General features: G+C 43.5%; 1 protein-coding gene across 5 annotated transcripts in view; it reads left to right on the top strand.

Moving 5' to 3' along the window:
• SERAC1 (serine active site containing 1) overlaps nt 1-15,832 on the top strand; it is a 311,524-nt gene extending 295,692 nt beyond the window's left edge. For all 5 annotated transcript variants that reach the window (XM_069234574.1, XM_069234575.1, XM_069234577.1 and 2 more), the window contains one exon: nt 9,786-15,832. In XM_069234574.1, coding sequence (XP_069090675.1) covers nt 9,786-9,925 — 140 coding nt within the window. In that variant the 3' untranslated portion in view covers nt 9,926-15,832. The remainder of the gene's footprint in view (nt 1-9,785) is intronic.
• Nucleotides 15,833-16,607: the final 775 nt, after the last annotated feature.

The raw sequence follows: 16,607 nt of genomic DNA, 5'->3' as shown, positions 1-16,607 counted from the left end.
TTCAGATCTGGAACTGCAAGATGATGAAAGAGAACTCCTTTGAAAGACATGGTGACAAAACCTGTTTCTTGATCTGCTAGTGGCCTCTATACCTTGCCTTACAGTGTAATAAATTATCCAGTTGGCCCCTGTAAAGAGGAGCCTGCCTTATTTGTTGTGGTAATAAGATGAGCAGCAGAAATATTTAACTTCCAGCTTTTTTCAGTAGTAGTAGAAACTAATGTATTCATGTAGGTACTGCAGGCAGATCAGACTTTTGCAGAACCTCTCCTACTCTTTAATGAAGTGCTGATGGACATGCTTAGGGAACATGGACAAAGACAAGATCTCATCCTCCTTTGAATCACCAAATAGCCAGGAGACATAGACAAGCTTCAGACAACCCATCTTTCCTCGTGCAGCACTGAACATCTGAGAGTCTCGTTGTTCAAACCTCCAGCAGTAGGCTGAACCCCATTGCATTCCCAAACACCCTGCCAGACAGAGTTGAAGCGCAAGGAGGTACTTGAAAACGCATGTTCACATCTGCCAGCATTGCCCTCAGGTCTCTAAATTCAAGTTTCATCCTGGGGCGGTATTGGCATGGTTTGTGGTACATGGTGGCTGACATCTTGGCCAGCAGTTCCAGATGACATTCCGGCCAACCTGCAACAAAGATGCAGCAAATGATGTAATTAGATTGGGTCTGGACACTACCAACTGTCTGAAAAAGGCAGTTTGTACCAGCATTGTGCTTTAGCACCTTGCCTGGATACATTCTACAGGATTCTTAAAATAATGTCCAACTATCACTCATTGACATGCTCTTTGATAGCACCTGTCTCTTCCGAGACAAGGCAGACTTGGTGTTGGAGCACTTCAAAGAGCAAGGCAACAGTGCACTTCCTCGGCTTAGCATCACCTGTACAGCAGTTTCCCCAGTGCCCCTTTCAAGGTTTCAGACGAGGCTTACAACAGAGCCCACCTCAAACCTTGCTTCAGCAACAACAGACTTGTGAAGCCTTTCAAGGCAGAGTCAGGGAGCTGTCTGACAGCATCCAGGCCCCCAGGGGTAGCAAACTATCCAACCCCCTTTACTTTACTCAGAGCGGCACACTGTCACCCAGTTTGAGGCTGGATGAGATATTACCTACATGTGTGGCAAAGTATCACATTAGACAGTTGGTTTCTGCAAATTGTCCAACATGGCTACACCCTACTGTTCTTTTCCACACCTCCAAGCATGCCACCTACAGCACAGCGACTTCTGGGGGACCATTCATCCATTCTCCGACAAAAGGTTCAAGCTCTGTAGTAGAAGGGAGCTGTAGAGAGGGTGCTGGCATTAGAAGTCGCGACTGGTTGCTACTAATGCTACCTTTTGGTGGCAATAAATGATGGAGGGCTTTGTCATATTCTAGATCTCCCCTTTCTGAACTTCTCCCTCAAGAATGACGAGTTCAAGAAGCCCACACTGGTCCAAGTTTCTCTGCCCTCTGAATTTCTTCCTCAGGAACGGCAGGATGTTCACTCTGGCCCAGGCGTGGTCTGGACTGGATCCAGGCAACTGGATTAGACCTCCAGGATGCCTATTTTAACAATCTTGTCCTGCTGTCCCACAAACACTACCTGCGATTCCAAGTAGGCCATTAACTCTCTCAGTTCTCATTGCTCCCCTTCTGCCTTACCAGTGCCCCATGTGTGTTTAAGAAAGTGATAGTGGTGGTTGCTGCCCATCTTCCATGATTAAGAAAACCATTCTTCCCCTACCTCTATGGCTGGTTGTTGAAGGTGGGCTCACCACAAATAGTTGTTGACCTCCTCCAGATGGCAGCCAGTCTCTTGACATCACTGGGTTCTCCATCAATATGCCATGAGCTCGATGTTTCAACCTTCGATCTGGGTCGCAGTGAGGGTGACTCTGAGACTTGTTGGCCTCCTGCATCCTTGTTGATAGACCACACCAGGTGGCATATGTGGGTTGTGCAGTGGGATTTGAAGTCTTAGTGGGCTCAGCACTAAGGGCAAAATTTTGAAATCCATCCCGGTGTCCAAGGAAACTGCAAAAGATCTGCAGTGGTGGCTGCTGGACTGCAATTTTAACTGTGACAGAACCCTCGCCCTACTTCACCCATGGCTAACGGTTGTGACGGATGCATTATTTCTGGTCACCGACAACACTGCTGCATTATGATAATGCAGCAAGCAGTGTTGACTGAGGCCATGGGTTCTGTGCCAGTAGGCCGTTCTTCTCTGGCACTGAATGGGTCTTCAGGATATCTCCCTGATGGGACAGCACCTGGCAGGATGTTTAAATGCTAGGATGAACAACCTCAGTTGGGTTAGCATGTAACAAATGGCAGGTACATTCTGAGTTGTCCAAGGCATCTTTCAGCATTGGGAAGATACTTAGTTAGATCATTTCTCACCGCTAAGAGCACACAGTGTCCAAACGTTTGCGTGTTGAAATTCGCCAAGGCAGTTCTCGCTTGTAGATGGCTTTTGATTACATTGAATCTCATGACTCCTGTACACCTACCTGCCTCTACCCCTACTCAAAGGTTCTGAAGTTCATGAATAACAGGACCCAAGTCATCCTCATTGGGCCAGGCGAGTGTGGTACACAGAACTTCTCACCATGAACATTTGTACTCCAGTTCAGTTTACGCTTCAGGAAGACCTCCTGTCAAAACAGTAGGCAAGGCTCTGCACTAGAGCTTGCACAACGTTTACCTCCATGCTTAGAGAGTGTACATTTGATCGCCCTCCCAAAGTAGAGAATGTGATTTTGGGAGTCTTTTTTAGACCAAATATGCATAACTCGGAGACGTTTGCAGCTCGGTTTCTTCCCAGCACATCCAAGCTTTGCGGGCCCAGTTTTTGGATAATGTTCTTTTCTGCTTGTCTCTAGACCAGCAAGACCTTGCTGTGGCAACAGGTAAAGGTTATTTTTCTACCTTGTTGCCCTTTGTACAATTGCCTGATCAGCCATCTTTGTTTAAATCACCGATCATGATACAGTTTATTGAAAGAGCTGCTCCATATATTCTTGACAAATCCCTTTGTGATGCCCCAGTGGGACCATAACCTTGGTCTTACATTCTTGACCTGCATCCCATTCAAGCCAATGCACAGTTGTCCTCTATGGTTGCTCACATTTAAGACAGTGTTTCTTAGTGTGATCACATCAGCTTGTTGCATGATTTTTTGTCCAGCAGCGACAACCCCCTTTTTTCCGGGACAAGTTGGTGATAATGACCAAGGCAGGGTGCTTCCCTTAAGTTGTAACACCTTTCCATGTTGAGCATTCTGTCACACTACTGATGTTGTTTATCCCTCCTCATCTTTTGAAGGAGAAAGAGAGGCTCTGTCACAGACACCTGAATAGTGCTCTGAGTTTCTACATTGATCATACCAAAGATTACCAGGTAGACAATCAGTTCTTTGAAGGTCTCTCTTGGGTGAAGAAGTGAAGAGCAGTGCAGAAACGGATTAGATTGAGATGGATTGGTCTTTGTATAAATATCTGGTGTGGACTGAATAAGAAACAGCTCCTGGAAGGCCTGTGGGCTCATTACACCAGAGCCAACACTGTTGCCATGGCAATGGCGTGCGGAGTGCCTATTTTGGACATCTGCCAGGCTGTGATGTAGGTGTCAAGTCACACTTTCACAAAGCACTAATGCTTGGATAGCCAGGTTCAGCAGGAAGGGGATTTTGCCCGTTCAGTACTGCAGGATTTCTCTGTTAAAGCCATTCCACAGACCCACAACCTGGGATGGGGTACTGCTTTAGTATCCATTTACACGTCTGTGGCTAGAAGTATCCATCAGAAGAACAATTTACTTATCTTCAGTAACGCTCTTTCTGGTGGCTAGTCTGTCTAAATGCAGATTCCTCAAACACTCTGCCTTATTCCCATTCTGTGGAATGGCCTCCTTTGATCTATACTAAAAGGACTCCAATTCAAGATCTGCTCACTGGCGCAATTTAAGTACTAGGACACTCTGTCTGACAGCATGGCCAGATATCAGAAAGAAATGGATGACAACACATTAAGGTGGCGGTTATGTTGTGGCCCCCAACATAATTTCTGGGGCAAGAGGGACATGGCACAGAGCCTCACAACACCACCTACTGGCATGAGGGAATTGCTGAGAAAAATGTTCTCTGGTTTAGCTCAGCACAAGATGGGGGTGGATACAGCATCCCCAGAACGTGGAAATGTATTGACTGTATTCCTGTGTCTGGAAGATGGATACTCGCACACAAGTGAGGGAGGATGGAGACTTAGTACCCTAAGAAATTCAATGAGGCCTCTTAGCAAGTGGCTGTTGAGTTGGTCTTCCTGAGCACTGTCTTTAGGCGTAAATAGTAGCAGCAGGGTGGGTTAGTATATTTCCAGGAAATTTCTATGCAGGATCTGCCTTTTCACTTTTTTCTGATTGCTGCTTTAGAAAGGCTGAGGACTGCCAGTTGCAGAGATCTGATACGTCATTTTGTCCTTGTTGTGATTATATGTCATTGTGTGATTGCTCTGGATACTCCAGCTTGAAGCCAGCCTCATCACTACCTTCCGTGAGAGCCATCAGCTTGCACAATAGCTGTGTCGCCACAAGTGCCAGAAAATTACATATGAAAAGAAACCAATACAAATTGATGCCAAAACCTTAGACAGTGAATCCTCATCTCCTGTCTGGAAAATTGTTTAAAGGTGGAATCCAAACCACCCCACTTGGTTCCAACCTCACATTTTTCTTGACTAACAAAGGTAGTGCTCCACATAGTCCTCTAAGAGCTATAGTGAGGTCTTCATGACAGTCAGTCTGCCAGAGATATAAGGACATCAACTGAAGTCTGCACAACTTGCTGGAGAAGGTGAAGTTCTGTCTAGCACTTATAAGACTCCTGGCTCAGAAAAGGAAGGAGAGTGCCTGGCCCTGCAGGAGGTGAGACTGTTCAGGAGGAGATGAACAGCTGTTTCCCCAGTGTGAGGAACACCATTGAAGCAGCAAACTTCTGTCTGGAGAGATGCTGGAGCGTACACTCATTTTAAGGTATCTGCTGGTCTTTTAGAGAGGTTCCTCTAGTGGAATAAGTAAATAAATTAGACCCATATGAAGTAGCATGCCATCTGGCACCCCTGCAGCATGCATGATTCATGCATTAAGGCCTTTGCTGCAGAAACAAAAGCCTTGTTCTTGCTTGGGAGGGCCCTCACATTTTGTTGCTCCACTGCCCGCAAAAGCTTCTCAAGGTCTTCCCTTTTCACCACCCTAATGCTGGGTTATGGTGGGAGTCTTTTTTTTCACAAGATTTTGATTGAAAGAGAACAGGATCAGCATGCTTATTAGTGCAATACTGCTCTGTTTTCGGGGCTCCATAGTGGTAGTTATTCCCTAATCTCAGGCAGTGGCTTCCGATGACAGCACACACAGCAGCAGGACCTGTAATTTTGTGAATTAATATGCATGTTCTAAGCACACAAGTCACTCTTTTCTCTTCAGATTACAGCAGCAACAACTCTACTCCTCAGTTCCATCTTCAGCATGCTCTGCAGAATCTTCAGATGGATCCCTGTCAACACCAAAAAACACGGACAGATAGGCCCTCCTCACCAGCCGCCTCGACTACAGCAGCGCACTCTACTCGGGCATCTTCACCCAACTCCTAAAAAGACACCAGATCATACAGAACGCAGCAGCTAGACTCATCCTGGACCATCCCAAACGAGCCAACATCACCTTCACCGCAGAAACCTCTGAGCTAGTTCAAAATGATCATGCACACCTACAAAGCCTTACATGTTCAAGGACTGGTATACATCAACCACCAACTGAACTTCCATCAACCCTCCAGATCCCTGCACTGCTCCTCACTTGCCCTCGCACACCCCCCCAAAATTCGTTGCAGCGGTGGCCGCCCCTTGTTCTACATCGCCGCCATGACCTGGAAGGACCTGCCGCTCCACCTGCGAACAGCACCCTCCCTCGCAGACTTCAGAAAAAAGCTCAAGACCTGGCTCTTCGAAAGAGACCTTGCACCCAGTGCCCAGATACCTCCAGAGGGAACAGTGCTGCAATCTACAAATACTGATTGATTTAATGATTAATTGATCCTTTCACGTTAAGGAGAGACAACCAAGCTTCTCACCTCTATTTTGGTCCTTTCCTTTGTATTGGTGCACAGAGCTCCTTGAAGTGATCTTGAATACTTTGCTTGTATGTCAGCATATATCCAAAACCAGTTGCAGATGATATCTGCCACTGAAATTCGAAGTCACATTTTAAATCTCAGAATAATCCAGTGTTCTTCTGGGTGCAGTTCAGTCTCAAGGAAAACAGCTTAGGATAATATGCACAGACAATTTGGTTTCATTGTGATGGCTGACATTCTTAATATCCACCATCCTGCTCTGGCTAGTCCAGCTATGGCTCTCCTTGCTGGAGCTACGCACAAGATCAATGGGATGGGCAGGTAGTCCATGTGATTTGTTGGGGAACTTGAGGACCCCTGCACTTGCTGCTCTTAGGGAGTACAATATCAAACTATAGGTCTCCTTCTTAGAACTGGCTTGATTCAGAGAAGGTGATCAAAAGGCTAGTCTTTTTTTGATGCATTGAAGTTTACTTCAATTCAGAACAATGTACACAAAACCTTGCTTGCTGGTTACACATTTACGCACCTGTCCCGCTTATTATGTACAGCAACACTTCCCGTAGACACCACTGAGGGGAACCAGTCATACCAAACTATAAGGCTTTACCAGGGAGAGCTAGCTGTCAGTCTCCCCAACCTGGTGAGCTGATAAAAAGGCCTCTGTGCAACCCCTATCCAGTAGCTGTCACCACTCATTAGCCGTCATGGCCTGAATATGGTGATGCTGGTCCCCAGTGTTACAGGAAGTTCTTCTTTGTATGGGGCCAATAGAGTCTAGACCTTTGGCAGAATTCAACAACAAAATCATGTAGAACACCTACTGTGGGACATGTGACAGAGGGCACTTTTGCCCCCAAAAAACCCCAAAAGACCAAGTACTGGATTTGTCAAAATGATGAAATGTTGAACAGAACAGCACATGTCCACTGTGAAGAGGATTTCCAGTTTACAGTTTCTATCTAAGATATTACTTTAAAAATACAGTAGGGCAGGAGCAGCTCCTCCGCTTTGACGGAGGAGCGTCAAATCACCTCTCCCCATCCCCATACCCCCACCACCAGCAGCAGGAGCTGCAAAATAAAAACAAATAAAAAACAGTGTTTATTATAATTGTTCTTTTTCAAGGGGGTGGGGCCACGGGCGATGACCAGGACGGTGCACTCTCCTCGGTACGCATGTATGTTTGGCCGGCCGTCTCAGGCTGGCCAAACACACATTCACACTGGGCTCTGTCCAACCAGGCACTGTGTTGCTGGGTTGGAGAGGCTCCAATTCTGCCTCGAAGTGCTAAGCCTGGGTGCTCCGGCCAATCATAATGCTGCTCTCATGCAAGAGCAGCATTAGGATTGGTCGCAGGGCAGGCTGGGAGCCTGTGCCTGTAGCGAGTGGAGTGGGAGCCAGAAGAGGGGCAAGGCAGCAGTGGCAGAGGTAAGTTTATTTATTTTTTCTTTATGTTGTTATGCCCCTGCCCCGCTGCTTCGCCCCTACAGCAGCCGCTCCTGCAGTAGGATTGAATATTGCAACATGTATTGTTAAACTTAGTGACAAAAGAAAGGAAATTTTGGCCCACAACAACATTATTTGTTGCAAGTCTGACATGTTTTATTGTTTTTCCTCTACCCGTAACCATGTCTGAGGTTACTTCGTAGCCCACTGACAACAGAACCCTAATTTTCCCAATTCTGGGATGTCTTTTGACTATTCTTGGTGTTTCATCCTGCCACCCACAAATCGGAGCCTCAGACCTGGTATGTTGACAGTGCTCCTCCCTATAAAAGACATGATGCGTGCATCCGGCCAGCATCACCACCTCAAAATACACTGCCACGCTTTGCATCATTTCTTTCTCCCACCCCGAAAAGAGAACTCCTACACGGCGTCCTGCCATCCCTTATGCAATACACTTACCCCACCTAACATAGAGCTTCCCTCAAAGAAACTCGTAAAACTGCCACCCTGCCACTAACAACTCCCAAAACAGTCCCCTGTGCCTCATGTCCTTTCTAGCCTAACCCATTAGACAGACATCTGTATCTGGCATTCAGCCACCCCACTAAAATCAACCTCATAACCAGTTTCCTACCATTCCTCCCACTCAAGAAAAGACTAGCTGTTCATCTCACACACTACCCCAGATAGACTACCATAACTTGTATCTTTCCCCAGCAAACATCAAACGAGGCTCTGGAAAAGGGTGTCTTGCTAAATCCCATCCCATCAGAACAGACTCCTATACCTGGGAGTATATTTATGAAAGTCTAGTGCCTCCGTCATGTCACTTTATATGACGCAGCAGTGATGCAAACGTCTCACCCATATTTGTGAGACCACGCAAAGCAACACTGCGTGGCTTTGAATTGCCTCAGATATTGATTAAGGCAAGGCAGCAAAAGTTGCTGCATTGCCCTACTCTGTGTCAGGGAGGCGTTCCATGGGTGTTGGGGTGGGTTTTCCCATGCAACACCCATGGATTTTGATGTTTCCCCAGATTTACAAAATCACAGTAACCTTACGCCTCCCGAGGTGAGGGATTATGAGGAGAAATGTTTGTATTTCTCCTCATTTATCCTTTTTTCATGTGTGCTGCATTCTGCAACACACATAGAAAGAGGAAAAAGCCTATTACGATTTTTTTTGTGCAGGAGGGTGCCCCTTATGCAATGGTGCAAGGGTATCTGCATTGGTGTTAGGCTGCTGAAACTGCACCAGTGTAGTGGGAAGGGACAGGAATGCACCATATTGCATAAATGTGGTGCATTCTTGCCCTTTCACTTTGGTATAGGGCAGAGCAGCAAGATGACTTGCGCGCTGCCCTACGCCAAATCCCCATAAATATACCCCATGGTGTTCTGCCATTGCAACCTTTCAAATAGGCCATCATTCCTTACATCGGGCCACCCTCTGCCACATCAGAAACCACCTTCCTCTCTTGACTTTGCGCCATTCACTCCCAAACCACACCCTCATTACTGGCATCCTGCAAAATAGAACCTCATAACTCATCCAGATATTATACACCTCGCACCCTGCCTTCCCTTACCTCTCTAAAGTTCAGTCTCAGGCCTGATGTTCTGCTATCCTGAACCGTAAACTGACCCTGCTACCCCAAAACTTAGACAGCCTTCCAAAGCAGAGCGCTTCTTCAGTTTGTCGTTTGCGGCTCGGCCAAGGGAGGTGCATGACAGCATGGATGAGGAGGGGGTAAGAAAGGAAGACCATTTTCCTCCACGGTGTCTCCCTGTATTCTTCCCTCTCTCCTATCCTTCCTCCCTAATGGACATATCCGGCAGCAGACAGAGTACTGAGGTGGCGAATGGAAACCTATCCTGGCTTGGAGCCTGTGCACAAAGGGCTATCTTACTGCAGAACTGCAGGTTTCATGTTAAATTATTCAAGGGAATCTCGAAATCGATAAGCTGTATGGTCTCGCTAGTGCTGCAAAGGTGACCACCGCAGTACTTGAGAGAAAAAAAAAAGAAACGGACAGTGACCTGACTGCATCATGTGCTGTAATCTGAAACCCTATGTCCTACCACTTAATTACGAGCAGGTCACTCAGAATGCACATGAATGGCTTTACTTGCATACATTACCTTCTAAACAATAAACTGATTTTTCTGTTGACTTTTTCACTTTCTTTTATTAAGGCCTCGGAATAGGAGAACTGATTCCAGTGGACGTTAACCACCTGAATATCTGCAAACCGAAAAAGAAGGATTCCTTCCTATACAAACGGACATTACAGTTCATCCAAGAGGCGTTGGCAGAAGACTTGGGAAGTCACTGAATCCTGTACTTGACATTGTATTTTTTACCATCTACTCACTAAAACTGTGACGTGTGCCTGCGTTTTTCCTACATAACCTGATGAAAGGTGAGGTCCTTAGAAAAACAGAATATTCAATACTAGAGTGCACCGATCTCATGTCAACAACACGACATTTGAACCTAAAGGAGGGAACACACGTGTGTGAGAAATAATTGGGCTGGAGTTGGCATCTTACTTCACGAGGTCAGCTGGCTCTGGATTCAGAAAGATTACCACAACCATAGCATTATCTCTCTGTGTAAAGAGCACAACGAGCTAACACTCCACTGCAGCGTTTATCATTATTTTGAGCACCACAAATGTATTTCAAATAATCTCGGCTGTAGGCGGCATCGGAGAAGAAATAAAACAATACATGCAGCTGCTAGATAATTGTTTTCATTATCTCACTTTAAACGTTTTATGTCCCTATGAAGCAGAACAAAAGTGAACACTGCAGTTGGAGAGAGATTTCGCCAGGGCCTTCTTGGAGCAGTAATGTGCTAAGGTGGTCTATTCACAAAGTCGTTAATAGGAGGTGAATGAATAGGCTCTCCATTGTTTAAGTATGTCCATGGTATGGATCTGGGACAGAAAAAACATCTACAACTGCTTTGTAGACATACCAAAAAAAGGTCACACTCTTAACGGAACATGGGAAAACCAGTTGTGTTTGGGTAGTGTGTGCCACCCTGAACTGTAAAACAGTCCAGGAAGCTAGCTTCCTCCTTGTGCAGTCTGCTAATTGTGGTTGTGAACATGTGCATATCATTCCCATGGCTGCCCCTGGGATTCTCAAGTAACGCTACCCATCCTTGGGGACCTTCCTCTGATGCATGCTGTTGACATGGACTATCCTTCTCCCTGACCTCGCTCTCAGGAGGGAGAACCTAGTCTTGCATAAGATAACCCTGTAGTCACCACTCCATAGCTTGCCCTTTAAGGTCCACTATAGGAAGAACCAGAGTGAATAGAACAGAAGAGGGTAGTGAAGCTGTTGGAGTGAAGGGAAAGACAGCTGCCTCAAACTGTGTCCCTGTAGGATGACCAAAAAACTTCACTTGCTTGAAGTCTTGCTTTTTGTTCGGCCTACCCAAATGTTTCATCATCTTAAGTGCTTCTCATGGGAATGCCATTGTATTTTCTACCAAACCCAACTCCACCAGCCGCTATCCGGTATGTCCCTTGTTTCTCCAGGTTGACATTTGCTTATCTAGGGGCTTTAACTAGGCAGAAAGCTGATTGGTTGGGCTCTGCATGTTTTAGTGCAAGTGAGTTTGAGGCAGCCAGTGTTGGCATGGGCCCAGTGGTGGATTGTGCATCTTTGTTGGTATGTCCACGATTTTTCTCCCAGCAGTTTTGTACCTGTCAGTGTCCATGTGGACTGAGGATGTAGAATGCCAGCACCTGTTAGTGTTGATACAAGCAGAAGCAGATGAGTGGCATTTACAGATTTGCTCTGAGATTTGGTTCTGCTTACCACAAGAAAACAAATTGTGAACTCTAGTCATTAATACTAGTAAAGATCAAATATAGCTGTAAAGGGAATATGAACTGAACCCTGTATGATGGAAATTGTGCATCTATAAAATGGCACTGCTTTATCCCTGCTGTGGAATTGAAGGAATTTGGCGACTCTTGTAACCCAGAGCTATGGCCAAGTTCCGCCTATTGTCACGTAGCAGAATTTCTTTGCCCCATGAGGCTCCAGAAATACGAGCTGGTCAGCAAGATTTTGGCATCCACAAGCGCAATTTTTCTAACATAAGCAGTCTGAGGGCTGCTTCTTGAGTAGATGTTTTGCCGCTTGAGAAGATCTTTTACTTAAGTGGCATCAAAATCAACTTGAATGGCAGCATGATCTTGCGCAGTGCATGGCGCCCTTCCTGCTGATTTCTTTTCAGCGCTGCTCACTCTACCGGTGCTAAACTACAGTGCGACCTACATATTTTCTGCCTTTTGGTGGAACTCCTCAGAATCTCGCAGAGACTTTCTGTAAGTCCATGGAATTCCACAGAGTCAGATTCCACAAGTTCAAGAATCAGCTGAGGCCAGGTCATCCCTTCTGCAACCATAGTCCGACTTACATTAACCTTTCAGTAACCTGAAGGTCGAGTGAGGTAGGCTATTCAAAGTTTAACATGAACTGACAAATGCCTATGTGGGTAAGGCATTTAACTTTCTGCCTTCACCACAGGGTCTGTTAGAGAATACTATTTATGGGGTATGAAGAGAAGAAAGGCCTGAGGTGAGTGAAAGATTGTGATAAGAATGAAACGCATTGAGGAAAATTGGGGAAAAGGTGGGAACAGACATGAAATGGGGCTCACGTGAACAGTTTTGAGCATGTCTGAACAACACCTTGGGGCGTATTCACGAAGGTAAATATGCATGTCTAATGCCTAAAATACTTGGGGGTAACTCTACACTATTTTTTTTATTTTTATTTTTGCTGTTAACTATCTCCAACACCCCCTGAATTGAGGGACTGGAGACCTGTCCCTCAATTGAGTGGACAGGTCTCCAGTCCCTCAATTCAGGTGGTGATCCCTCCTGCATCAGGATTTACAAGTGAAAAGTTAATAGCAGTAGCTTCACCCATATGTGGAGATGTCTGTCATCATGGCGAAGACCTCCCTAGAGGGACGTACAGGAAAAATGATTCAAATGTATTATTCTTTATTAAAAAATATATATATATATGCAAATGAATTTCAAATATGTATTTTTAGCCTTAAACTAATAACATTGTTACAGTACATTAACTCTAATCATGTGTTACTATACTAATTTATAAATAATTATGTTAAACAACAATTAAAATAAATCCTACACTCATTAACATTTATGTTTAGTCATTATGCAGCAAACTTTGTTAAATTATGGGTTTATCTAATTTTAAATTTGAATAAAAGATTATATATCTAGCTCTACTGTCTCCTCACGCCAAGACCCACTGTGTCAGGATACATGGCAATATAATTGCCCTATGCATTTCAACAAACAGACTTCATTTTGGGATACTGCTGTGAAAACCATTTCCACATTTTGAAGTGCACAGTAAAGTAAAGTAAAAACAGGGCCATCCTGGGAGTAATTGCTAAAGAGAATGGCCACTATCTTGTAATTTGCAGTTATCTATATCACATTACCATTCTCATCTTTTCGTGAGCTTTTCCTAAATTTCAACAATCTATTACATTTCATAATATCGCAATTTTATTATATAATACATGCATGTATATAATCAATCAAATGAAACAAATAAGTTCAAAAATTGCATGCATGACCTATCATTTCATAATAAAGTGACTATCATTATACTGAATCACATTGCTGCCAACACAATCCATAGCTTAAAATTCATAACAATAGTGCACTTGAATGAAAACCAGACATGTAACTCAATAGCTAAATGGTACAAACCACCTTTTAGGATGGGTACAGCAGGAAATCACCATTGCTAAATGCATTCAAAATACTATATGACCCAATCAGTCACCAAAGATGACCAATAAATTTCAAATTCACATGACACTACAATTGCCCAATCTCTCTCAAGTAGGCTAATGTGAACAGCTGAGCATCGTAAGTCATACTACTGGTTCTAAATTAGAATAAACTAAAATGTATCATAAAAACCAAATAGGGGTATACCCAATGCTTGGGCTACAAATACTATTAAAAAACAAAATGGTATGCTTCGGAGATATATTAGTACACTTCTGCCACAATGAATTCATTTTTTGACACTGGGACCTTAGATTAATCTTTTCACGACCCTTTAATCAAACAGGTACATATAGTTGTCTGTATTATGTCTTCATTCATTGTTCAAATGTCTGAAGCAAAACTGCAACTAAAAACATTTACAATATTATCATGAAACCCATCACTTTCAATACACATAATCACCATAACAAAGTCAGATTTATTAAAGAATGCCTCCTTCCTTCCCCTTATATACTCCAAGTTGTGTTTGCACAATCTGTTTAAAGTGCATTCCCAGTAGAGATAGACATCAAAATCAAAGTCATGGACTACCATGCCCTATACATGTTTTTTAAGTCCGTATTATTCCACAGTTTAATTTGTTTTGCAAACAACTCCTCCAGTTAATACTGTTAATGTGTTTCGGCCCAAAATAGTTGAAGGCTTCTTGAGGACTATCAAGACTGGAGTACCTGATAATCAAGTAAACCATTCAGAAAATCACAATTCCATACATTAGACATTACATAGAACTTAAACCAGGGCTTAAAAGTGCCATTTTGTAGTTCATACTGAACCTTCCTTATTTCTCTTCAATAAGATAAAAAACATACAACTTTAAAACTTCACAAGGACGTTCACCTCATGCCTTCCTTCACAAAAGTGCTTTGAAGGGTGATACCATCTCACCACCATCATAATCAGCTCAAGTCATGAATGTACTCTCAGTGCATACTGCTAACTGCTACTCTTAAAATGCAGGTTTCTACCAATAGTGCTTGGAAATTGGGATCACCAAGTGAGTAAATACAAAAGAGCGCCTGACCCAAGCGAGGCTTAAGGTATTGTTAACTTAACATCCAGGTAGTTTAGTAATCTGGAACCCAAAAAGCATTGTTCACCAAAAAGGCATGTGACACAGAATGAATCTCTTGTCCAACTACTTTCCTAAAAGCATTAAGAGGAGAGTTATTTTATCTGCAAGAACGCTTTCATTATCTTTTGCAGCTCAAGCTGTGCATCATTCTTACCCACATGGTCGTGGGGGATCACCTCGGGTTGGATCATCTCGCGCCATGATTTGTGTGTGAATGCCGGCCCTACCGCATTTGAGAAAAGAAATATCGCTAGTGCTGGCCGTACCACATTAAAATGTGGACATGTGGTTTAATCACGTAAAGGGAGGCGCCATCCATATACATGTCCATTATAATGTGTTTTGGTGGTTCTGTGTATACATATTCAAAATGTTTGTCAAATTAAGAACTCGTATCACCTGAGCTCTCCTGCTTTCAGTATATCGGAATGATTCATGTATAAATGCCACTGCAGCTGCTGTTAAAGCAATATTTGGCAAGTAAAACAAATAACAAAAAATAATGATATAACATTTTTGCTGATCGTAGATCTTCGGCTAGAATTTTTTCTTTTAGATCCAGGATGCCCTGTATAGTACAATCAAGATTAAAATCAGACAAAAAAAGCTTAAACAGGGAATGATACAAAGAGATCACAGAAAAATCATTAAACCCAGATGACGTCATTCCTTTATCCATATTTAGACCTTGAGGTACCTCAGTATCATGTTGCAGAACGTATCTGATTCTAACATTCTCAAAGCTAGTGTATTATTGCCAACTCTTACATTCTTTTTAAGTCTGGTAATTGCAAAGTACCTTAATAGTCACCTCTTTCATAGGTAACCACTTACACATAACAAGATGGCGTCCGTTCTCTTTTGTTCCCAGGATGAACCTTTATTTTACTTCACTTCACTGTGCACATTAAAATGAGGAAATGTTTTTCACAGTGGTAGCCCATGACGACGGCTGCTCTCTGAAATTCATCGGAAAATGATATTTCCATGTTTGCTGACACAGATAGTATAATAGCATAAGGGCGACAGCACAGTCAGAACTCAGGAGAGCGGTTCTTTCTTCATTTGGAGTGAGGAAAAATTGGAAATTCGGATGTATACAAGCTCTTTCACGACTTGAAGTGCACCACTGCCACTTGGGATGAAGACTCCATATAAATATGCATATATATGAATAGATAACTGGTTGTCAGTTTTTTGAGAAATACAAGGATAATGTGCTAATATTTAAAATGTGTTTTGTGCAACAATCTGTACAACATATCAGAGTTTAAATGCAAAGCTAATTATAATGAGAATTAAAATATATATTTAAAAATGTGTTTTTTTGTAGTACAATGACACTATAGAAAACGTTTAACAAGAAATATATAAAGAAAAAAATAACGTGGCACAGTGTAACTTTTTGCTAACGGGGTTCTGCATTTACATTTTTAATTTTCACTCATGATAGAGGATTCATTAGTAGATGCTTTCATCAAGGTTTGGCCTCCAAGAATTAGTTTGTCAACTATGCATATTAATGCTCTGAGAGCAGCACTGTCATTGTGAAAGTGTGAATGAGTTTTCTTTTCGATAACCAAATTTTATTGTATTTTCTTTATAAAATCTACAGTACACCATCACCATGATAAAAACTGATTCGTCCCAGCAGTCCAGCTGCCTCAATGATATCATAATATCCCGAATTAAAAACCAACAGACGCATCAGTCATCTCTCTGTGTATTAACCAGTCCAAAGTAATCCCACCATTGGCTCCATATTCCGATATTTTTACATGGGCAGTCACAGGCCCGGTAAATGGCTTCTTCTAGGTTTGCACACCAGTCCATGACTGCCTTCCATGTCATGAGCTCAGGTGGGTGTTCAGTATTCCAGCTTCAAGCTATGTCTCTTTTGAGCCGCAGTGTGACTAAGCCACCAGAGTGGGTTTCGTCGTTCCTCCCAGAGCCTCCTGGATATGCAGTAAAGTAATTTTAGGGGACATCCCACTGTCCTTTACATCACACGAGGCAGCACTGCCTCAGTAGATTCCCAGTACATTCTGATGATGGGGCACATCCACACTACAT

The sequence above is a fragment of the Pleurodeles waltl genome, chromosome 5 (genome assembly GCF_031143425.1).
Source record: "Pleurodeles waltl isolate 20211129_DDA chromosome 5, aPleWal1.hap1.20221129, whole genome shotgun sequence".
Classification (NCBI taxonomy): domain Eukaryota; kingdom Metazoa; phylum Chordata; class Amphibia; order Caudata; family Salamandridae; genus Pleurodeles; species Pleurodeles waltl.
Note: the sequence above shows the minus strand (reverse complement) of the source record. Positions and strands in the feature narration are given on the sequence as shown.